At 36.8% G+C, this 24,976-nt stretch overlaps 1 protein-coding gene across 1 annotated transcript in view; it reads left to right on the top strand.

Annotated features, from left to right (window-relative positions):
• DDX1 (DEAD-box helicase 1) overlaps nt 1-24,976 on the top strand; it is a 34,550-nt gene that overhangs the window by 9,109 nt on the left and 465 nt on the right. Inside the window, exons 7-25 of the mRNA XM_036115615.2 lie at nt 415-498; nt 697-780; nt 1,141-1,217; nt 1,913-1,985; nt 3,840-3,916; nt 4,030-4,144; nt 4,867-5,005; nt 9,346-9,406; nt 12,928-13,026; nt 13,874-13,963; nt 14,751-14,939; nt 15,592-15,643; nt 17,868-18,014; nt 21,119-21,210; nt 22,546-22,618; nt 22,771-22,843; nt 22,928-22,970; nt 23,917-24,012; nt 24,304-24,424. Coding sequence (XP_035971508.1) covers nt 415-498; nt 697-780; nt 1,141-1,217; nt 1,913-1,985; nt 3,840-3,916; nt 4,030-4,144; nt 4,867-5,005; nt 9,346-9,406; nt 12,928-13,026; nt 13,874-13,963; nt 14,751-14,939; nt 15,592-15,643; nt 17,868-18,014; nt 21,119-21,210; nt 22,546-22,618; nt 22,771-22,843; nt 22,928-22,970; nt 23,917-24,012; nt 24,304-24,424 — 1,785 coding nt within the window. The remainder of the gene's footprint in view (nt 1-414; nt 499-696; nt 781-1,140; nt 1,218-1,912; nt 1,986-3,839; nt 3,917-4,029; nt 4,145-4,866; nt 5,006-9,345; nt 9,407-12,927; nt 13,027-13,873; nt 13,964-14,750; nt 14,940-15,591; nt 15,644-17,867; nt 18,015-21,118; nt 21,211-22,545; nt 22,619-22,770; nt 22,844-22,927; nt 22,971-23,916; nt 24,013-24,303; nt 24,425-24,976) is intronic.

The raw sequence follows: 24,976 nt of genomic DNA on the forward strand, positions 1-24,976 counted from the left end.
ATTGATGAGTGAGTGCTCCATCCCCTCTGAGGATCCATTTCTTTAAAAGACTCTAGAGAATGGTTGTCTAAACACATTTGTGTTGGTGATACAGCTACACTGTCAGTGGGAGTGAGATTAGGTGCTGTGTTGATTACTTTCCAGACTTGATGCAGTAAAATCTTGTCCTAGTTAACAGATAACAGTATAGGAACTAGTCCGCCACATGGCCAAGGCCCCCCAAGGGATTAATAAGGGCGATTACTTGTGGGGAAGATCTTATTACTCAGAAATCAGTAAGTCTCGGTGTTTGGAACGTTGCAACAAGTCAAGTGAAGCAATTATTTTATTGGTGACTGAATGATATTTGTTTCAGGATGCTTAATTTGATATAATCTGTACTGACATGGTTTTTTGTGTTTTTCTCAAATCCAGCAATTGGGTCTGATGGTCTTTGTTGTCAAAGCAGAGAAGTGAAGGAGTGGCATGGATGCAGAGCTACTAAAGGATTAACGAAAGGTATTTAAATAGCATTTTTACCTGTATCAACTTTAAGTAGCTTTAAATCAAGGATCTGAAAAGATTTCTAATGTTATAGAAAGATCGATAGTTCTTCATTTGGAACATACAAATTGTAATTCAGAAATAATGGGAAAGTGGCTACATGGTAAATGATTCATAGGTGTGTATAAATCTCAAAGTATTTTGCCCTTATAGGGAAGCACTACTATGAAGTATCCTGTCATGACCAAGGATTATGCAGAGTTGGGTGGTCTTCCATGCAGGCTTCCTTAGACCTAGGTAAGCATTTCTAAAATAAACTGAATTTACGGATTTATATTTGTGGGTTGTTGACATTTTATTATAGCAGGGAGCAAAATCATAAGCTTAACCACACAAAGTTTATGTTTTCAAGACTTGGAAATAATAAATCTATTTATACCTCACTGTGTTCCAAAAAGATTTGAAGTACTAAAAAAATACATATTATTACAGTGTAAAACAGGAGGAAGAAGGTTAAGAATATGAGTGAAGTCAGAGTACAGTTAGTATGCATCAGTATGTACCACACGATATTGCATAGATGCTTCAAGTTTTTGTAGATTTATAGATTTAGTTTTATATTTACTTTTAACCACATAAACACATTTTAAAATCTAGGTACTGACAAGTTCGGATTTGGCTTTGGTGGAACAGGAAAGAAATCCCATAATAAACAATTTGATAATTATGGAGAGGTAAGTTGCATTATCGACCTAATTGTAGCATTAGTAAGTTTTCTTGTGTACTTAATTTGGTCACTTGTGACATGTCTAGGGGTATAAAAGGGACTCTGAAATTCAAGTGGATTTTCTGAATATTTTCCACAGAAAGTTCAGATTTGGATTTCAGCGAAGAAATGTTACAAAATGAGATAAATATTTTTCTCTTATGCCATTTATTAGCCTCTCTAAAATACATTACTTTGTCTCTGTTTTCACCCATTTTGATTTTTGGCTTTGACTTGAATGCATATGTTCTCTTATTTTTAGTCGTGGTGAATCTAAATGTGGTTTTCTGTCAAGTCTAAATCTATAGTAATGTGGATGAGCCTGAATATCATGTTGACTCTAAAAAGCCTGTCAAGATGCCTCTACTATGATATATGATTTGCTGTAATAGGCATTTTGTTTGTTTTGTTTTTAAAGATTTTACTTTTAAGTAATCTTTACACCCAACATGGGACTTGAACTCGGAACCCTGAGATCAGGAGTTGTGTGCTGCACTGATTGAGCCACCCAGTTTCCCCAGTAGGGATTTTTAACACCTCCATTAGGGCTTCAAGAAATTATTTTGAAGCACTGACTACTTTTGATGTAGCTGTACGTGAACTTTTAGCTTTAATTTACAATTTTTTTTACTATAAACAGCATTTCACTTTCTACTTTTCTAGGAATTCACTATGCATGATACCATTGGATGTTACCTCGATATAGATAAAGGGCATATCAAATTCTCCAAAAATGGTAAACTTTCAATGGATTGTCTTTTTTTTTATTTTTTTTATTTGACACAGAGAGCGATAGAGAGAGAGCACAAGCAGGGGGAGTGGCAGGCAGGCAGGCAAAGGGAGAGGGAGAAGCAGGCTCCCCGCAGAGCAAGGAGCCCAATGTGGGGCTTGATCCCAGGACCCTGGGATCATGACCTGAGCTGAAGGCAGCTGCTTAACCGACTGAGCCACCCAGGCACTCCTCAATGGATTGTCTTTTTAGAGAAGATAGATAGCCAATATTTATGATTTATAATTCCCTTACCCTCTTCTTCAGTCCTCCCTCCCTCCCTGCCCTTCTTTTGAACCAGTACTTATTGAGCATTTACTCTGTGCCAGGCACACTGGTAGGTGCTGGAGATAGAGCAGAAGATGGAGTAGACAAACATGTTTCATCTTGTGGCTTACCTCCTGGTGGGGAGAGACAGACAGATGCATAATATGTTAGGTTGGAACAAGTACACTGAAAGGAGTGTAATCAGGGTAAGGGACTGGAGGGTGATAACCGTCTAGGGGTAAGCTACTTTAGACTGGGTGGTCAGAGAAGTCTTCTCTGATAAGGTGCCATTTGAGTAGCAATCTGAATGAGTTGGGTGGGGTGGGCCGTACAGAAATCTTCAAAGAGTATTTCAAGCAGAGGGAGCAGTAAATACAAAGGCCTTGAGACAAAAGTGTGCTTGAGGTATTTGAGTGACATTGAGGAGGCCAGTGGGTCTGGAACACACTAAGCATGGAGCGGGATGGTAGGATGTTAGGTCAGTTGGGGTCGTGAGGCCAGACCATATACAAACTTTCTGAGTGAGATTGGAAGCCATTAGGGTTTTGAGTAGAGAATTGATATCTTCTCTCTTCACGTTCACCGTATATCATGGCTTCTGTGTTAAAAACAGAGTGGCAGGCATGGGAGCAGTAGATAGGGAGCCAGTGGGATGCTGGGGGTTCTATTTGGGGCATATTAAATTTGAGATATTTATTACACATCTAAGTGGTGAAGTCAAGTAAGTGGTTAAATGCGTAAGTCAGGAGGTCAGGGTTGGAGATACAGCTTTGGGAGACATTGGCTTATAGATGATAATTAAACCCAGAGGACTGAATGAGATCACCTAGGGAATGAGAGTAAATAAGGAATAGGAGAGATCTGAGTCCTGGGGTGTTCTTTTGGTTAGAAGTCAGCAAATTGTGGAGAATCTTAGCAGAGGTGAAGGAGGAGGAGAACCAAGAGAGATTGAGGTCCTGTAGTACAGGTGAAGAAAGTATTTGAAGAAGGGAAGAATCAGATTGTATCCAGTGCTGCTGATGGGTATAGCCTAGAAAGAAAGATCAAGATTAACTACTGGGTTTGGCAAGTGGATATCACTGATGATCTCTGTTTGGTGAGCGTGATGGGTGAATTGGGGGGAGCCTGATTGGGAATCACTTCAATAGAGAATGGGATGAAATGAAATGACACAGTGAAAATGGAAATCAGGGAGTTTCACTACAAATGAGAGAAGAAAAATAGAAGGTAAATAGAGGAAGATGTGGATTCAAGGAGGTTGTCTGTGTTTTAATGTTATAGTATGCTTGTATGCCATGGACTATCTTGTGTCTAATGGAAGTGATCAGTATGAAGGGAATGATTGAAAATGTAGAGCAGGTGAAGGGGCACTTGTAGGAGTAAAGTAAGAAAGTGAAGAGTTTGACATTAGGCAATCCAATTTATCCGTGGGAATAGGATGGGAAAGCATGAATGCGGGTAGGTTGGTAGATTTGATGATGTGAACATGTGGATGTTCTTTTCTGATCATTTCACTTTCCTCAATCTCTCTTTTCTTTTTTTTTTTTTTTTTAGGAAAGGACCTTGGTTTGGCATTTGAAATACCACCACATATGAAGAACCAAGCCCTCTTTCCTGCTTGTGTTTTGAAGGTAATCAGAAAAATGATGCTATGATTATGAGCTACTTTGATACGCTTTATTTTGTACTGGTTAGTTTGCTGTTAGGTTAAGAATTTTCATTTTCTCCCTTTATTCCATGCTAGAATGCCGAACTAAAATTTAACTTCGGTGAAGAAGAATTTAAGTTTCCACCAAAAGATGGTTTTGTTGCTCTTTCCAAGGCATCGGATAGTTATGTTGTTAAATCACAGCACACAGGTATTGCTCCTGAGTGGGTAAGAATTGCAAGAATGGGGTACTGGCGAAAACTCCAGTAAGGAGGCTTCTTATAGTGAGTTACACATGCTCCCTGTGCTGGTTTAGTCACACATCTTTACTTAACATGTCAGTAAAATTCAGTTTCAAAACCTAATTCATAAACTCTTGAGTATTTGGTTTCAGTTTAGGCGTTTTGGGGAACTTAATCATGATGATGATATCTAGTATTTATAAAGTTGTGCTTATTAAGTGTCATGGCACTGTGTTAAGTTCTTTACATAGATTATTTAATCTTCACAACCCTATAAGGTAGTACTCTTCCCATTTTACAGACAAAGACCTCGAGGAATAGGGACTTGACGTAACTTGCCCAAGGTCACACAGCAAGTAAGTGGTAGAACTGAATTTAAACCCAAGCAGTCGGACTCCAAAGCTCATACTCTACCATTGTGTTGGCTAATCAATTTTAGTTACTTAAAGTAAATACATTTTATAGCTTGTTTACTTTATCACAAGACATATAATCTATTGCAATCATTGCAAGTAAATTTAAAGAAGCTGTAGTTCATTTTAGGAATCTTAGCTTTATTTTGTTTTATGAACATCTATACTTTTTGACAGTTATTGAAAATTTTGATATTGGAATATTTGCGCTCATGCTTTACAACTAAAGGTATGGAGGGGTGATTTGAACATGGTCCACTGGTTTTTATTTTCTTAAGGTAATGCTCAAGTGGCACAAACGAAGTTTCTCCCCAACGCTCCAAAAGCTCTCATCGTCGAGCCCTCCCGAGAGTTAGCTGAACAAACTTTGAATAACGTCAAGCAGTTTAAGAAATATATTGATAATCCTAAATTAAGGTAAAGCTTCCTTTTGTGCTTGAATGCCTTTTTTTTTTAGGTTTGAGGTGTTTGGAAGAAGAATAAGAAAAAAAAATGAGGTAGAAATTCAGTATGCATACATATGCACAGGTGTGAGTGTGTAACTATTTAACTTTGATATATAGTAGCATTTAGTTTTTATATAAAACTCCTGTTAAGTTTTTTAAATGTTTATTTTGTTTTTGTTTCTCTTTTTTTCTTTTCCTGAGGGAGAGCGACTCATGCTGGGATGGGGAGGTGAGGTGGGGGAGGGGCAGTGAGAATCTTAAGCAGGCTTTATTCCCAGCCCAGAGCCAGACAGAGGCTAGATATCACAACCCTGAGATCATGACTGAGCTGAAATCAAGAGTTGGATGCCACCCAGGCAACCCTAAAACTCTTGTTTGATAAGTTTGTTCAAAAGTAAGTAAACTGAGATTTTTCTTTTCCATGAAATGTCATGGTTTACAAAACAATATCAGTAAGAATTAATTTTTTCTTTTGTATTTTTTAAAGATTTATTTTACAGCGTGTGCACGTGTGTGGGGGTGGGGGGTGTGGAGGGGCAGAGGGAGAGAGGAGAGAGACTCTTAAGCAGACTCCTCCCTGAGCACAGAGCCTGAAGTGGGGCTTAATCCCATGACCCTGAGGTCACGACCTGAGCCAAAACCAAGAGTTGGAGGCTTAACTGACTGTACCACCCAGGCGCCCCAAAATTAATTTTTTAAAGGGAACATTTCATTCAGTTTAGATCCATCACTTTATTTGTGTAGAAAATATATCACTGTTTCTAGCATGTTGGTAAACCGTTTGGGGAAGCTGAGTCTAGCCTGTCTCACAGGGATGAGGACTTTCCATTTGGCCTTTCACTGGTCACTACCTAGTTAGAGGGCTCTGGGTACCTTTGAGGGGAGACCGTAAGTTAGGTGATCTTGTGGAGCTCCTTGCTCACTAGCAATCCCTTTTGTTTTGGGGAAGGCCATACTTTATAAACTACTCTGTGGGTTGATTTGCCACTTGATTTTTGTTAATTATGTTTTTTATTGAAACACAATTCTCACACCATAAAAGTCACCATTTAAAGTGTACAATTCAGTGGTTTTTGGCATAGTCCGGTTGTACCAGCATCACCACTGTGTGATTTCAGAAACTTGGAATTGTTGACATCACGCAGGACCATCTTTTTAATACTGATCTTTCTTACAAGTTAAACTTACTCAGGGATAAATTATACTTGATGCAATTTTTCCAGTAAAATAATTCTTAATTTTATTTTGAGGATTGATGCATGTCACTCATTTGGGAACTATTTGAATACCTACTATGTGTGAAGTCTTAGGCTCAGGATCAGGGCCATAACAATGAGAAAGTCTTTGCTTTCACAGAATTAAGTGTGGGAGTGTGGGGATTGTGTGAAAGAGAGAGAAACAATGGAATAAATGGGATAAAATGCCTTGGGGATATGATAGGGAAAGTCACTGTTGGAGGACACAGCCAGGGCATCTGCTTGTGTAAGGGACTTGGAATTCTTCATAAGAGAGTGTTTTTTGGAAGAATGTAAGATGCTAATATGAATGGATTTTTATGCTATAATTATGTGTAAAGATTAACATGCTTATGGACAGGGACTGGAAGGGAAGATGAATAATAAAATCAATTTATTTGTTAAGAAAGTAAAATTGTGGTTTACTCATTTTGGTATTCTGTACAAATGAGCCTTCCTTGAAAACCCAGCTCAAGTCCTAGTCTGTGAAGCTAACCTGGCTGTACCAGCCCAGTCCTTCCTCCCTCCTTGGATACCACTGACTGTGTGTGCCTCACCTTAATCCTTATACACTGTCACATGTTAGTGTTCCTTGTTTTAAGTATGCATAGCTTTGCTCATCCCAGCTTAGTTTTACAATCCTTAAGTCAAGGGCTGTTCTTTTATATTCCTCAAGCCTACAGTGCTTTGCACACAAGCATAGATTGGGGTGTGTGTATCTTCTGCTAAATTCATAGGGATAAATATATCTGATGAGGAAAGTGGATAAGATTATTGTAGCAGAAGAAATGATAGATTTAAGGACCATAGTTTCTAAACCTGGGAACTTAGGGACCTTATTTAAAGATATAAATTATTTATTGTTCTTCTCTTGGATATACTGAATCAGAATTTCCAGGGAATACGAAGTAGAATTTTTTGTTTTCTTAAGAATGGCAACTCTTCCAGGTGATTCTTACCTAGATAATCTGGCATCTAGTATTACCAGATTTAGGAAATGTAATGGCTCTAGAGTGGTAGGTGGTTAGGGAATATGCCAAGATAATGGACATTCATAGGTGAGAAAGCACTTTGTGTTGTGTATTTCTCCTATCTAAATTGTTCAAGATGAAGATAGGAAACCATAAAGCCAATTCTTAATCAGTCGTAGTGTTATAAGACTCAGTGTTACAGTCATCTACTTTCTTAGTGTGTTCTAGGATTTTTTAAAAGATTGATCATTAAGAATAAAATTAATAAAGGAAGATACATGGTAGATATTTCTGATTGAAAGTTATCTGGCTGTATCAGGAAATAATTTTGCCTGCTTTATAAGAAGGAGACAATCTTTTGGTAAATAGCTTTAGTGAGGTCTAATTCACATACCATACAATCCACTCTTTAAAGTGTTCAGGTTGCTTTTAGTTTTTATTATATTCACAGAGTCATACAGCTATCAACAAAACCAATTTTTAAACTTTTTCCTCACCCTCAAAGGAAACACTGTACCTGTTAACAGCCATTTGGTTTCCTCTTGACCTTTCCATGTCAAGGCAGCCACCAATATATTTTCTGTCTGTAGATTTGCCTATTTTGGACATTTTACATAAATGGGATTGGGTGATACATGCTTTTTTGTGACTGGCCTCTCTCACTTAGCATGATGTTGTCAGGGTTCAGTGTGGATCTGTGCTTAGTTCTTTTTTATTGCCAAAAAGTATCCCATTTATATGCATGCACCATGTTTTTGCTTATGCATCCATTAGTTGATGGACATTTGGGTTGTTACCACTTTTTGGCTACTGTGTTGTGAACATTAGTGTGCAAGTTTTTGTGTGGACATCATTTTCATTTCTTCTGGATATATACCTAGTAGTGGAATTGCTGGCTCATATAGTAGCTTCATGTTCAATGTTTTCAGGAACCGCCCAACTGTGTTCTAAAGTGACAACACCATATTACATTCCTACTAGTTTTGTGTGAGGGTTCCAGTTTCTCCAAATCCTCATCAACACTTATCTCTCATTTTGACTGTAGCCATCCTAATGGGTGTGAAGTAGTATCTTATTATGGTTTTGATTTGCATTTCCCTAATAGCTAATGATGTTGAACATCTTTTCTTATGCTTATTGGCCATTTGTAATGTCCACATTCTTTGCCCATTTTTCAATTGGGTTGTCTTTTTGTTGAGTTGTGAGAGTTCTTTATATATTCTGGTACCCATGTAATATTAGATACAGGATTTGCAAATATTTTCACTCTCTTGATAGTGTCTTTGAAGTACAAAAGTTTTTAATATTGATGAAGTCCAATTTTTTTTTTCATTTGTTGCTTTTGTTTTTGGTGTTGTGTGTGATGAGACTTTGCCTAACACAAAGTCATGAAAATTTCCCCTATGTTTTCTTCTAAGAGTTTTATAGGTTTATGTCTTATAATTGCACCTTAATTCATTTTGAGTTAATTTTTCTGTGTAGTGTAAAGAAGAGGTTTGACTTCAGTCTTTCGCATGTGCGTATCCATTTGTTCCAGCGCCACTGGTGAAAAGACTGTTCTTCCCCCCCCAGAGTGGCCTTGGCATAAGGTGATCTTTCTTAACCTAAACGTTAAAAAAAAAAAAAAAATTATAAGGAATGAGAAAAATTCAAACAGTACAAAAGAATATCCTGTGAAAAATAAGTCTTTCGCCCTAGTTTTTAGTTACCCTACTTGGAGGCAAGTTTTAAAAATTGGTATTTATATATTCTTTCAGAGATATTTTATACACATACAACCACAGCTGTCCAAGAAGGTATAGATTGAAAGCAGATTTTGGAGCCCCAGCAATTAACCTAGTACAGGAGGACATGGAGACAAATGAGAACTGGCATCCTCTGGGTTCTGAGCTTTCGCGTGCTCCTTGGCACGTCGGCCTGCTCTAGCATTTATGTGGCTGCTGGAAATGAAGTGCTCGCTTTCCACCCTTCTGCAGCCTTTTGTTGTAGATTCTTTCTCACCTAACTCAACCTTCATTTCCACTTAAGAGAAATGGATAGAATAAATCAAACGATAAAGGAAGCTTTAATCTTTTTCTATGTTATCATTATGGTATTTATTTCAGGGAGCTTCTGATAATTGGAGGTGTTGCAGCGCGGGATCAGCTCTCTGTTTTGGATAATGGGGTAAGTTGTACTTTTAATTTTTAAGAGGTTACATTCTGAGTTGTCATTTTGGCAGTGTAGTTCTGTTGTGTTTCAAGAAAAATCAAGTGAGGCTGAAATTAGAACAAGATCAAAACAAAATTTGTTCAAAAACATGTTGCAAGTATGTCTTTTCTTTTCCCAAGAGTATACATCACAGTAGTTACTTCCAAACCCCTCATGCAAAATTCAGCATATGTGATTTTTTTTTTTTTTTTTTTGGTTTACCTTTTGATCACTTGGAGATTTTCTTCTTGCTTTCTCATGAATTAAGAGTCCTTTCTTTTGGGGATAATGGAAAAAGAAGAAACTGGAGTTAGGAGTAGAAATGGAAATCAAGTGGATTGCAGAGAATATAGATGTTTTGGCAGTGACCCAAGGGAAGGATGAAAGGTGATAAACTGTGGTTTCAGGAGGAGGGAAATGAGTGCAGATATGGGTCAGGGGAGTCTTACAGAGGGTGCTCGAAGGCATGCAGTTACAAAGGACAAAGCTAGGACCAGGATCCTCATTACTGGGGAATATTCTTAACTGGGCCCATCAATTCTGTGAAGCTAGATATAGAAATGACTTCATAAAATATTTCATATGTATGAAATAACTTGCCTGTTTCAAATTTCTCTTCCATTTCCTTTCCTAAATATTTTATCATTTAATCTAACCCACCTGATACTGAATCATAGCAAGGAAATATGTCCACTTCCTTCAGTTCCATTGGTGCCCTGTCAAATGAAATTTTATGCCGTATGGTTTAGATTGACCTGGTGTGACATATTAAAAGCAAAGAATCCTATTACTGTACTTGTTAATACTATTTTAAGATAGTAATATTGCTTTGATAAGTTCTTATTTGCTGTGCTATATTTTTTAGTGGTTGTAAGGGATTTAATGTTCATTCCCATTCTTGGCTCCTCAAACCCAAATCCATTTTCCTCATAAGTTATTAAGCTTCTTAACTCCTCTATTTTCCAGCTGTGGAGGTTTTAGGGAATTCTATATGCTTCTCTCAGTCATATCTAAAATTTGGTACTGGCTAAATCCAATGGCAGTGTTATTCTGTGGCTTTCTTGACAGGATTCAGTTCCATTCTACTTAGGGAACTAATATGTTCTCTTTCTGCTCTTTCCATCTGTGTTCTCTCCGCCTTTGATCTCCCATCATCCTCTGGCTCAGCCGTCGTCTTATGTTATGTCTTGTGCTGGGCTCGAAGTCAGCTTTGGAGTGAGAGAGTAGAACTATGTAATTTTTACAGTTTTAAGAAGTTGCACAGTTATGCACCATGTGCAGTTGAGGCCTAGAGGAGTAGTTGGTGCCATTATACAGGTTTTTCCAATTTATCCTTTTTTAAACCTGAGAGACCCAGTGTCTATATTTCACATAAAGTGAGTTTTCACACTGACTTTAGCTGCTGAAATTGAGAGTGGAAACTCACATGTGGGTTGGAATCCTTTAGTAAAGAGATGTTACACACAGAACCAGAATGTTTTGTTCATTGCTATGTACAGCACCTGTCGTCACAGTGCTTGGCACGTAGTTGGTTCTTAATACATTAAACAGGCCTTATCTTCATATTTTCAAGCAATATTCTCTATAATGAATTGAGACTTCCTTATAGTTATCAGTACAAATGAAATAGTCGCTTCAGAAAAGTCTTTCATTTTTTATGGGAATATAAATGCGTCATATTGGTTCGAATCAAAAGTCTGTTCAGTGCAGTATTCTGCTTTTTCAAGGGGTGGGATATTGAAGTAATGATACTACAGTGATAAATTTGTTAGGAGAAAGTTATGTTTTTAGGCTACAGTGGAGAAAACAATTAAGAATAGAAGTGAGTTTTCAGGCCGTTTAATAGAGTAGAAGTTTTGTTTTGAATTGCCTAATTTATTGAATGATTTTATATAATATCTTATTTGTGCTCACACACACTCATCCTTATGTACACTTTAACCAACTGAGCCACCAGGTGTCCCATTATGTACACTTTAAAAATAACTTACCTTAGGGCACCTGGGTGGCTCAGTTGGCTAAGCAACTGCGTTCGGCTAAGGTCATGATCCTGGAGTCCTGGGATCGAGTCCCACATCGGGCTCCCTGCTCAGCGGGGAGCCTGCTTCTCCCTCTGACCCTCTCCCCTCTCATGCTGTTTCTCGCTCTCTCAAATAAATAAATAAATAAATAAAATCTTAAAAAAAAAATAATAACTTACCTTAATAATAACCACCTGGGTGGCTCAGTCGTTAAGCATCTGCCTTCAGCTCGGGTCATGATCCCAGGGTCCTGGGATCTAGCCCCACATCGGGCTCCCTGCCCCGCAGGAAGCCTGCTTCTCCCTCTCCCACTCCCCCTGCTTGTGTTCCCTCTCTCGCTGTGTCTCTCTCTGTCAAATAAATAAATAAAATCTTAAAAGAAAAAAAAGTTAAATAAAACTTGTTCTTTTTTTTTTTTTTTTTTTTAATGAGAGACAGAGAGCATGAGAGGGAGGAGGGTCAGAGGGAGAAGCAGACTCCCCGCTGAGCAGGGAGCCCGATGCGGGACTCGATCCTGGGACTCCAGGATCATGACCTGAGCCGAAGGCAGTCGCTTAACCAACTGAGCCACCCAGGCGCCCAATAAAACTTGTTCTTGAGTTAGACCTTTTCTCATGTTTGGACTGAGTTTGAAATCCCAGTTTGGGTACTTACGAGCTATATCATTTAAGTTCTTGTGATTTTAGTATTCTAAACTTCAGGTTCCTCATTTAAAAATAGGACTAATTGGGGCACCTGGGTGGCTGAGTCAGTGAAGCATCCGACTCTTGATCTCAGCTCAGGTGTTGCTCTCAGGGTCATGAGCTCAAGCCCCGTGTTGGGCTCCACACTGGGCTTGGAGCCTACTTAAAAAAAGGGAATAACAATAGTGTTTTCTTTAGTGGTCATGAGATGATACAGTACTTGTAAAATATTAGCACAGTGCCTGTTCATTATAAGCACTTGACAAGTAGTAATGTATTCCGAGGTAGTCAGATCATCACCGTTATCAACTATAACTACATTTATCAAGCACCTGGCATACTAGGCATCAGGTGATTTATGTATCTCATCTCTCAGTTGTCACAACTGTCTTGCAATGCCAAAGGTGTTGCCCATTTCAAAAAAGAGAAAGTTGAAACTAGAAGAGGTGAACGAAGTTGAGGTCACACAGCTGGGTAATGGTGGACCTGGGATTTGAATCCTGGTTTGATTTCAGAGTTCCCATAAATTCACTCAGAAAATACAAGTTTTATATATTAGACTGTCCGTAACAGTTAAGAATGTCAAAATCAGTTACCAAAATCTTCACATTAATTCCAAACCAAGTACAGGTTTGGTAATAGGGCATTATCTAGAGCTCCTGTCCTGAGAATTTCGAGCTGACTGCTTCAGTATGCATGTTTTCACTGTAAGTAAACCACTGTTGGTTGCTGTTTTACGGTGATCATAATAGTGCTTTGGTTTTCATTAGGTGCTTCTTTTGATATTTTTCAGGTAGATATAGTCGTTGGCACTCCAGGAAGACTAGATGATTTGGTGTCAACTGGAAAACTGAACTTATCCCAAGTTAGATTCCTGGTCCTGGATGAAGCTGTATGTTGAAATATAGTTATGCTTTTAAAAAAAAATGTTTGCTTATGTTTTTGGAGATAAAAATATGTTAAAATGATGAAAAAAAACACAATTCAGTCATGATCCCAATACCTAGAAATAATCATTATTACCAGTTTGGTATATTTTCATCCACTCCTTGTATTTATATAAATACTATTTTATGTGGTAAATCAAGGTATGTGAATCTCAGAAACCTTTTTTTTTTCCTTAATAAAGTATCATAAGTATTTCATGTCCTTATTTGTGAACAATTTTTAAAGGCTGTCTAGTGCTCTGTTATATGGATACTTCATGGTTTATTTAACCCCTCTTGTGACTAGATATATTGATTTGTTTTTTACTCCAAATAGCTATCTTTGTCGGTGCATAGATTATTTTACACATTACAATTATTTTTTCATGTCATAGTTGCGTAATGTGAACTCTAAGGACATTAATGTCTTGGAGCCTCTTGAGATGTACTTCCAAAGTATTTTCAATATGAATTGAGGTGGTTTTTTAGCACTGAGGATTTTTGTTTTCATTTGTTCATATTAAAATCATGTGCTTAAGGATATATGGTAGGAGCGGTTATCTCTCGTATTCATTCTAGAATACTGGAGTATAGTTTTTGGATTGGTTATTGTCAGCTTTTTCATATTTTAGTCACATGGAGTTTAAAGTTGAATTTATAACTTGTCTTTATCTGATAGGAAATAATCATTTTGAGAATATGGGGATATGTTTGTTTATGAATTCATTTCCATTATCTTTCTACATTTGATTTATGAAAGAAAGATTCAGGTATTGATTAAAAAATGTATGCTTTTCTTTGCTTCTCATTCAGGATGGGCTTCTTTCTCAAGGTTACTCTGATTTTATAAATAGGATTCACAATCAGATTCCTCAGATTACCTCTGATGGGAAAAGACTTCAGGTATGAAATGATGGATGCGTCTTAAAATACATGTGGACAATTGTTATGTGTTAATGCTTATTTTGTTTTGTTTTATATTTTGTTTGTGTCTTCTGATTTAAGCTAACTGCTGTATAAAACATTTTCTTTATTACTTGAGTAAATAGTACACACAAAGAAACAGTCTTAAAAGCTGCTTGTAGAAATGAAGGAGAAGGGAACTTGAGGAAATTAGGTGTCACAGAAGATGATAAGTAAAAAATTCTTAGTTGTTTTTTTCTACAGAGCATTTAGAGTTTATATTCCAGACTGTGAGTACTGCTTCCTGTTTGAGGGGGCAGTATCTTGAGCTGTTGAAAAACAGTTGTTTTCTTTGTAATATTTCTTAAAATATTACTCTTATTTTTCTCATCCTTCTTTCCTAGGAAGAATTTGAGAGGTAGAAGAGGCTTTAAGGGGGAGAGAAGGGAATTAATAGTAACTTAAGATTTTAGATCTTCAGAAACCTCTTCATCTTAGTCTTTGTAGGACCTTGTGGAATCGATGGCATGGTTTCTGTGTGGCAGTGAGGGGACTCGGTGTGAGCGAGGGGACTTGGTGTGAGCGAGGGGACTCACTGTGAGTGAGGGGACCATAGTTCAGAGAGATTAACCAGCCCAAAGTCACGCCACTAGTTGCTACTGCAGGGTCAGGTATTAAACTTATCTGTAGATTCCGGGTTAACAGACTTTGGACCGCACATTAGTATTCATACGGTAGAATTATTATTGTAAAAGAAAAGTTGATCTAAATTTTTTTTTCCTCTTAGGTGATTGTTTGCTCTGCTACTTTGCACTCTTTTGATGTGAAGAAGCTATCTGAGAAGATAATGCATTTTCCCACATGGGTTGATTTAAAAGGAGAAGACTCCGTTCCGGACACTGTACACCATGTTGTTGTCCCAGTGAATCCCAAAACTGACAGACTCTGGGAAAGGCTTGGGAAAAACCACATTAGAGTGAGTACTTTACACTGTTAACATTTGTGGAGAATAAAACTTTCATAAACTAGCTTAACCTGCTTAAGTGATGCTTATAGCCAGATATTGTACCTAAGAAAAGAGAAGTCCAGCACATTGACCAGAAAAGTTTAGGCCTTGAGAGCACAGAATAAGTGATGGGCTTTTATTTTTTTCTCTGTAAGAGTTACTTTTAACGATCATCTTCCTTGATGTAATTTTTATAAATGAGTAGGATTATGTGTATACATATCTAATTTCAGACACAATGATTGCTATTTTTAATAATATTTTAGTGTCCTCTTGAGGTTCCTTATTTTCCTAAAAATCAATTTCATGTGTCCATCTGTCTTTTTTCCCCCCACTGTTCTTAGATTTACCTTTATAAAATAAAGGTGTGTTATAGTAAATATACAACATTCTAAAAGCCACCTTTGCATTTTTATTATTACACTTAAAATTGATTAGCCTTAGATCCACAGTTAATAAAGGGTTTTCTAAATTTGAAGAATGGTTTTGCCTATATACTCTAAAGATGTATGTCTGAAATGCAGTCCAAAGTTAGATACATTTTTCCCTTTAAAAAAAAAAATCTGTTTGGAATCCTTACTTAGCCACTTGCTACCCCTTTTTTATCCTTTTCTTTTGATAGACTGATGATGTACATGCAAAAGATAACACAAGACCTGGTGCTAATAGTCCGGGTAAGTTGAATGAATGAACAAATAAATGAATGAATGAATGAATGGGTGAGTGAATTAATGAATAAATGGTGTTGAAAGATTTTAAAAATGAATTGGTTTGTCTTACTGAATTTATGCCCTATTTACATGAAGGATTTGAGGTGACCTACAAAATTAGAACAGGAAATCTGAAAATAAAAGCAATAAAAATAATAAGGAAATGGGGGAAATGGCTGATACCAGTGAACTTAAGAGCAATATTAATCACTGAATTTCAGATGTTAGTCTGCTGGCATCTAAGTCACAAATATTTTGGATTTGGGAATTCTTATTTGTTGTAGGCTATCAGCAAATTTCTCTGGTAGCAGATTTTATATTGGTCCTGAATTCCAGGAGAAATGTCACGTAGATTCTTCATTGAGAGAATTAAGTAACAAAGGAAAATGTCTTTAGCTTACAACTTTGTGAAAGATACAGAAATTATCTTGAAATATTTTATCTATTTTTTTTTTTTAAAGATTTTATTTATTTATTTGAGAGAGAGAGAGAATGAGAGAGAGAGGACGAGAGGGGGGCGGGTCAGAGGGAGAAGCAGACTCCCCGCCGAGCAGGGAGCCTGATGTGGGACTTGATCCCGGGACTCCAGGATCATGACCTGAGCCGAAGGCAGTCGCTTAACCAACTGAGCCACCCAGGCACCCTATTTTATCTATTCTTTTTGTGTGTGGTAAAGTATACCTAACACAAAATTTCCCATTTTAACCATTTTCAAGTGGATCAAGTTCAGTGGCATGAAGTACATTCCTACTTTGCATCCATTGCCACCATCCATCTCCAGGACTTTTTCATCCTCCTAAACTGAATATCATTAAATCATTAAATATTTATCAGTTTTTTTAAAAAGCTGAACATTTAATTCAATGAAGATACTTTTGTGCAGAGCAGAGACCGTTTGTATCAGGTGCATAATATTTTAAAGATCTATGAAGGTACATTGTTTTGCAAGGATAGTGCTTATAGAACCTAGAGTAGATCTCAGACCCATTAGGCTGCATGTTTGATGTCAGATGTCTCGGGTGGATCATTGGGAAGGGTGAGACTGCACTTGCTTCACGGTTGGATTCATGGGTAAATTTATGACAAGTATCCGAAAGGTGAATTTTCTAAAATCTTGATTAAATAGAGTCCCTTTGAGTTCAGTTTTATGTGCAGTTCCAAATTTATAAAGTGCTTGCTCAACTAGCCTTATTGTTAGAGAAGGGCAGAGATGCTGATGGTTCAAAATAGTGTATTCTCCCACTGTTGGAGAATGCATTTTATAAAATAAAGATTGTGGGCGCCTGGGTGGCTCAGTTGGTTAAGCGACTGCCTTCGGCTCAGGTCATGATCCTGGAGTACCTGGATCGAGTCCCGCATCGGGCTCCCTGCTCGGCAGGGAGTCTGCTTCTCCCTCTGACCCTCCCCCCCTCTCATGTGCTCTCTCTCATTCTCTCTCTCTCAAATAAATAAATAAAATCTTTAAAAAAAAAAAAAAAAAAAAAAATATATAAAATAAAGATTGTTACTTCGTGTATTTTTTCCTGTAAATGTTTTGCTTAAGTTTATACAACAATTAGATATGACTAGAGAGACTTTAGAAATATGGTGGGTTACAGAATTAAAATTTCACATTAGATAGTTGGTAACTGTAGCGCAACTTCCTACTGAAACAGAGATGGGGGGTGGGGTGATGGCTAAGAAATGACTTAGTTTGATGTACAGTTTTTATTCTGTAGAGTGATGTGAACTTTCTGTTGTTAGATTGATTTAAAAAGTACATTAATTATTTTTAAAAGGGGTTAAAATAATTGAGTAAACATTTATTGAGCAGTTAGGGAAGTTAATGCAAGGCAGAATATGATTAGTTGTCCATGAGAGGTAGAAACAGTTTTGTTGTAGGTATGAAGTTCTGTTTACTTGTGTGTTTGTATGTCTGTTTTCCCTCATAAGAAGTATGGTTATAGGTCTTTTGGTGCCCCCTAAACTGGCACAAATGTACATTAACAGAAATAGGAACAAATGAGTGAATAGATATTTTCTCACCATTTCATCCTGTCTTAATCTTACTTACTTTTGTCTATAATACTTATATTAAAACAGAGTGTTTTAGGTGAGTTAAGCAGTAAGTCTATGACTGTATTTGTGTGTGTTTATAACAATTTTACATTGGAATTCTTTTTCCGTTTTTGTTGTTATGGTATTCAAGAGATGTGGTCTGAAGCTATTAAAATCCTGAAGGGGGAGTATGCTGTCCGGGCAATCAAGGAACACAAGATGGATCAAGCAATTATTTTCTGTAGAACCAAAATTGACTGTGACAACTTGGAGCAATATTTTATGCAACAAGGAGGAGGTAATGTTTCCTCACTTAAAATAAATTGTGTTTATTTCCTCATTTAATAGATTATTAGTCTCATGTTGTTGCGGCCTAGAATGCATGCACAGAATTTAAAATAGTGATGTTGCATTGTAAGTATCTGTGCTCATCTAGTACTTTTTCATAGGATAAGCCCCAGGAAAACAGTGAGGGCTTTCCAGTTTCAGTAGAGTGTTCTGAGGCCCTGCTGTCATTTGGAAGAAGGGTAATGTTATTGATTAATGTTAAAATTTCAAGTATAATCATTAAATAATAGAATGTATATCTTCTAAACCAATAAATGAGGAAAAAACGATCTTAAAAAGGCTAAGAAAGCAAGAGGAAAAATAATAAGAAAAAGCAGAATGGTTAGAAATTACAGAGTAAGATGGCTGGTGGAAAAATCTGAGTATATGAGTAAACACTATATCAGTGGACTGAAGTCCTCGGTTAAAAGGCATAGATGGTTAGACTGCTATATACTGTTTACAAGAGACATACTTAAAACCTGAGGACATGGACAGATCGAAAGGGCTGAAAAAGTATATCAGCTAAACTACTAATCAAAAGAAAGTCGGTCTAGCTATATTAACAAGAGATGCAGTAGAATTTAAGATAAAAATATTAACTAGAAACAAAGGTCACTATATAATCAAATAGTTAACCTACAATGAATATATGATGATTCTAATGTTATGCTCCTTATAACATGAAATAAATAAACCAACATGAAGGGATGCTCAGCATGCTCAGTCGTTAGGGAAATGCAAAGTCACAATGTAATACCATTGTACGCTCATTGTAATGGCTGGATTAAAAATACAACGCCAGATTTTGGTGAGGATGTGGAACAACTGGAGCACTCATACTAATTGCTGCACAGCCACGTCGGTAAGAGGTCTTACATTTTTAAATAAAATTAACATTGCTATCTTATGGCTTAGTAATTCAACTCCTGAATATTTACTCAAGATAAGTAAAATTTATCCCAGATTTATTGACAAAAGCTATGGGCAAGAATGGTCATAGCAGCTTTATTTATTATAGCCCCAAACTGAAAATATACCAGGTGGCCGTCAGTAGGGGAATGGCTTAAATCAGATGTGAAGTATTTTCAGTGGAATACTGCTCAGTGATACAAAGGAACGGAGTCAACAGCTGTGGGTGAATTTCACACAACTTGCAGAATGAATGATTTCTTACACAAGCCTATATTCTGTATGATTCCATTTGTGTGAAGTTCTAGAAGAGTCAATTAATCTGTAAGGGGAAGAAACCCACAACAGTGGTTTTTCCCCAGCACAATGGAAGTGGGGTTAACTGGGAAAGGGCATGAGGGTACTTTGTGGAGTGACATTCATATTCTCTATCTTGACAGGGCTTTGGGCCGCATAGGTGCATGCATTTGTCAAAACTCAGCAGATAGACACTTAAGATTTGTACATTTCCTTGTATGTAACTTTCACCTCGAAGGAAAGTCATAAAACCTAAACAAATAACTGCATCTCTAGTTAATGAGATGCATGCTGAACTGTGTACAGCTACTTGCAATTTACCTTGAAATGCATCAAAAATACAAAAATGAATTCATAGGAAAAAGGGCTAGAGTAAAGGAAATACAGTAAATGTTAATGGTATAATCTAGGATGTGAAAATATAGCTATCTACTTTTAGAATTCTTTCATTGTTGCTGTGTTTGAAAGTACATATATATATATATATATATAAAGCAAAATATATAAAGCAAAAATTGACAGATGTACAAGGTAACAGATAAATCCTGCTTTCATAATGGGGAGAACTCTTAACACATCTCTTTTTGTAATTGGTGTACATCAGGGAGCCAGAAAACTCAAAACATTTTAAAAAGTTGGAACAAATGGTCATATGAAGAACAGGTTATATTGTTAATTACAGTGAACTGTTTAGTACCTTTTTTTTTCCCCCAAGTCATAGCAAACAGACTTGCTTGGTTGTTTTAGTTATAGCAGCTGTTTTGTAATACTTCTTCCTGTCCATGTTGGTTTTGAATGGAGGATTTGATTATTTGGTAAGAAATGCCATTGCTCAAGCAGTAATATTCCTTAGTTCTTTTCACCTTCCTTCCCTAAGTATTCTGGGTACCTTTGTCTAAAAACCAAATTTCCAAAACCAAAATAACACAATATATACCAGAATTTCAGAGGTTTAAGAAAGGGAATTAAGGATCCCTCCCTTCTCTATACACAGCTCAACTGGGGAGTAGGAGTGTGTTTGTGATATTTTCCTAAACCACTTGAATTCAGAATGTAAGACCTAAGCTGTAGGCCTCTGGAAGTTCTGATTAGCTATTATTTCTCCTCTGCAATAATTAGTTCTTGTGTTAGTCATTTTGGGTGGGTAGGTTTCATAATATATTTTTCCTTGAATTCTGAAGTAATTTTATTGAACCTAAACTTTACTGTGGAGAGTAGTTACGGCATAATTGTTACTCTGTGCCCATAATGGAGCCTACAGGTTCTGTTGTGCTCTAGAAGGCTGTTTACCCTTACTTTGGTCTGGACTGGACTGCTTTTTGTTACTGTATCTACTTGAGCTTCTTTTTTAGGATTGGCTACCACTGCATCTGCCTTTCCATCCTACCAGTTTGCTTCTAATCTGCTTTGGCCAGGGTACCTCCCGAGGAGGGTAGGCTTGTGGGTGTGGCTTTTAGTAAGGGCATGAACTTCATAATGCCTATTTTGGTTCTTCCAAGATAGATCTCTCTTGTCTACATTTTTTGGTTCTTTGCTTTATATGGGATAGGAGAGGTTCCTGGTATACATGTGTGTTTTCCTTTTAGTAACACATCTTAATTGGCATACTGTTCTGTCTACTTCTGCAGATCAGGAAAAGTGACTTAAAAATATCCTTCAAAGCAAATAGTTTTAATGCTCATGGAGTTTATTTTAATGGCATTTCACCTATGACAGAAATTGTGTTAACCATGGTTTATGGCAGATTGGGGAACAGATTTCTGTAGAATTGTATGGCACCATTGTAGTCTGAATGCTGTTGGTTTTTTGACGTAGTCTTTGGTGTAATATTTTCCAAGGTTAACTGTTTAATGTGCTTTTCACCAGGACCTGATAAAAAAGGACACCAGTTCTCATGTGTTTGTCTTCATGGGGACAGAAAGCCTCATGAAAGGAAGCAAAACTTGGAAAGATTTAAGGTAGTGCTATTTAGTTGATTGTATTTCCTTAATAATTAAGAGGGGACTCATAGCCAATTTTAATCAGTTCCAGTTAATATTATTAAAGCCGTTCTTGTCCTAGAAATTTTAAAAGATTTTTACCCTGTTGGAATATCCTTGCCATGAGAGGGCTTAGTCATCTTTAGCAGTCAATAGTAAATTAATATATTCTCTGCACAACACTGCTGTGATAAGAATTTTCAACTTAAGTTTTAGTTAAATTCTTTCAGGTAGATATTTTTAGGAGAAGCATCACGGGATAGTTAAACTGTGTCTGTGAGTCTTATTTTTTTTAACAGTTCGTAGTAATACCCATAGAGAAGTTAATTTGTAGATTAATTTAAGATAGGTATCAAGAATATGGTTTTGTGGAATTAAAAATACTTGTAATTGTTTGGGGCACGCTGTCCCGGTTATATCCTGGCAGCCCGGCAACAGGTTGGTTAGCTCTTGGTGGAGGTGGGGAGGGCTTGAGCCATTTAGAACACAAGGTCGGTAGCCTCCACCCACAGCATTCTCATTACTTACCAGTGTGTTTACCCCAGTGCAGACAGAGTACAAATAGTATTTTCTCTCAGATCCATCATATGAATAAAAGGTGGGAAGAACTGAGCTTAGGAACTTTGGGTTATGCTTCCACACTGAGCAGAATGTGGATATTGAAGCATGTTTTATGGTCGCATTTCTGTGTGTGTGTCCGACCATATCTACCCAGGGTCTTACGCTGGACCCCAGTCAGCATCCCTTCCCCACCCCGTCTGTAACTTTGCTGTGCCTTGGGGCACAGATGGCATCCAAAGACTAATTTGTATTTCCTTGGTGAGAGCCCTGGGCCCACTCTCTGTTCCCTTGTCTTAGGATTTTGTCTGTTGTCACAAAAAGTGTAACCTCAAGGTAAAATACCTAGTATTCTGAATTTATTTTAATATAAGGGTAAAGATAATGCTTATATTGTAACATTTTTGTTCTATTTTATCTTTCCTTTTTTTTTAATTTTATAAACTTTCTTCTGAATTATCAGTCAGGATTTCTAAAGATAAAGCCAAATTATAGCAGTTTAATGTCTTTGGTGTGAGAAAAAAGAAAATAAAAAATGAATCAAATTATTGATTTATTCACCTTAAATGTCTTGTTTTAGTAGATCATAACTTAAAAATTTAAGATATGGTGCAGTGTATTATGAATATCTGGACCTCTAATCTGATAGTAACACATTAGTTATTAGAGGTCTCATTTACTGGACTGGTAGTATTTCTATTTATTTTTTAGTCTGTGTCCTAATAAATTCCTTTCTCTCCTCTCTGTTCTCTTTAGAAAGGAGATGTAAGATTCTTGATTTGCACAGATGTAGCCGCCAGAGGAATTGATATCCATGGTGTTCCTTATGGTAAAAAGAAAGTTTGATAACTGCAATTTAAATTTTATGGAATTCAAAGTAAACCCTCTAATGTTTTTGAAATATTTAGAACATCAAACATCTAATGAGGTTGAAAATTTTAGAAATTAATGGCAATTGGTAATAATTATTTTGATTTGCAGTTATAAACGTCACCTTGCCTGATGAAAAACAAAACTATGTACATCGAATTGGCAGAGTAGGAAGAGCTGAAAGGTACTGCTGTAATTTTTTTTTTTTTTTTTTTACGCTTCTATGCTTCATGAATAAAGTCTAATAAAGACTTCTAAAATCTTTCAGGATGGGTCTGGCCATTTCCCTGGTGGCAACAGAGAAAGAAAAGGTAATCTTTTCAGTGCTGTATTATATTCATTGTTTGTGTTGTCATTTTAGATATTGGAAGTAAAAGCAGTTTGGTTTTTCCATTTACATTGAATTCAGTTGCATATAGAATATAAGTGAACTTTTTTTTTTTTTTAAGATTTTTATTTATTTATTGAGAGAGATAGTGATAGAGAGCATGAGAGGGGGAGAGTCAGAGGGAGAAGCAGACTCCCCGCCAAGCAGGGAGCCCGATGCGGCACTCGATCCCGGGACTCCAGGATCATGACCTGAGCCGAAGGCAGTCGCTTAAACAACTGAGCCACCCAGGCGCCCTAAGTGAACTTTTTAATGGCAGCTTTTTCTCCATATTCTTGAATGGACCTGCAGTAGGATGAAATTTAGAAAGGAGAAATGCAAAATGTAATTTTCACTAATAGCTTTAATGTACTTGATTTCACCAAAAGCTATTCAAGCCCTCTCTGACATCGTGTCACAGAAAACTTTTGTGAGAGAGGGTGGTAACTTATAATTTTGCAATATAATTTGATACAATTTTACAGAATAGTTTCAAGAATAAGGAATTCCCATAAACTCGTCCAAACTAGTTATTCATTTTGCTTTTTGCTATTTGCTTTATTATAGAAAGCATTTGGACCTTATTTTTTGATATAATCTTGATATACCATTCTCCAGTACTTTTTCATCCTTGTTTTTATCTGAGAATTCGTTTCTGTAATTGACATGGATTTTAGGAAGACTTCAGGATTATTCTCAAAAAGAACTTTTTCAGAAGACCTAGTTAATGAGCTCCTGAGTGGTGGTAGTAATTGGATGACATACCATACTGCAGTCTGTTTTTCTTGTTCCTTGGGGACAGAAAGTATTTAAAAAACTAATTGAGGATGAAAATATCTAGCATGTTTCCGTCTCCATACACGTTAATACTTTTTCCATCTCTCATGTAGGTTTGGTATCATGTATGTAGCAGCCGTGGAAAAGGATGTTACAACACAAGACTCAAGGAGGACGGTGGCTGTACCATATGGTACAATGAGATGCAGGTAAGACTCCTAAAAACATACTAAAATTGGCAAAAATAGACCACATTTAATTATAAAAGTAATACCTCAGGTTTTATCTATTTGTTAGTTGTGGGGAAAAGTAGTAATTGATTATAAAGTTAGTTATAGTTTGTAAATCGTAACTTGTGAGTTTATCTCTTCAGAAATCTAACTTCCATTTATCCTAAGTATTACAGTCCTCCTGGTTTTATTGGACACTGTTAAAATGCAACTCTGTCAAAATGAAATTTTTATTTGAAAATGCTTTTTATATTTCCTTTCCTCTCTTAGTTGCTGTCTGAGATAGAAGAGCATCTGAATTGCACCATTTCTCAGGTTGAACCAGATATAAAGGTACCATTGGATGAATTTGATGGGAAAGTCACCTATGGTCAGAAAAGGGCCGCTGGTGGTGAGTTTTGAATTACTTTAATTTCTATTCTAAATGTGAATGTGTCCTTCTTGGGCTTCAGTGTGTAGAAGAGAGTAATTTCATCCCATCATGGTAAGTGTCTATTTTTAGTTTATTAATCATTTCCTCCTTATTAACTCTCATAGCACGGTATCCATACCTGTCTTGTAGCATTTTTTTGGTTGTGTGATTTGTATGCGAATGAAGGACAGCAGCTTAGCTGTTTCTCTTGAGGTGTTAATGTCATAAAGAGTAGTTGAACATTTACGGAATTATTAGGAAGCGAATATAATGGCAATTTTGAACAAAGAATTGAAAACCTTTGATTTAATTTCAAGTGGTAACCCAGCATACTCTTTCCTTTGCCTGGAATGCCCTTAGCTCATTTCTGAAAATTTTTTTTTAAGATTCAGGCTACTGAGCCTAGTGGTTTCCAAACCAAAAAAAAAAAAAGGAGAGGGGGAGGGGTTGCTAGGGGCCTTGGGACACTATTAGTGAGGTCTGATCATTCATTTATATGCATTTAACTAAATGTCTTTAAAACTCACTTGT

This window comes from Halichoerus grypus, chromosome 10, assembly GCF_964656455.1.
Source record: "Halichoerus grypus chromosome 10, mHalGry1.hap1.1, whole genome shotgun sequence".
NCBI classification, from domain to species: Eukaryota; Metazoa; Chordata; class Mammalia; order Carnivora; family Phocidae; genus Halichoerus; species Halichoerus grypus.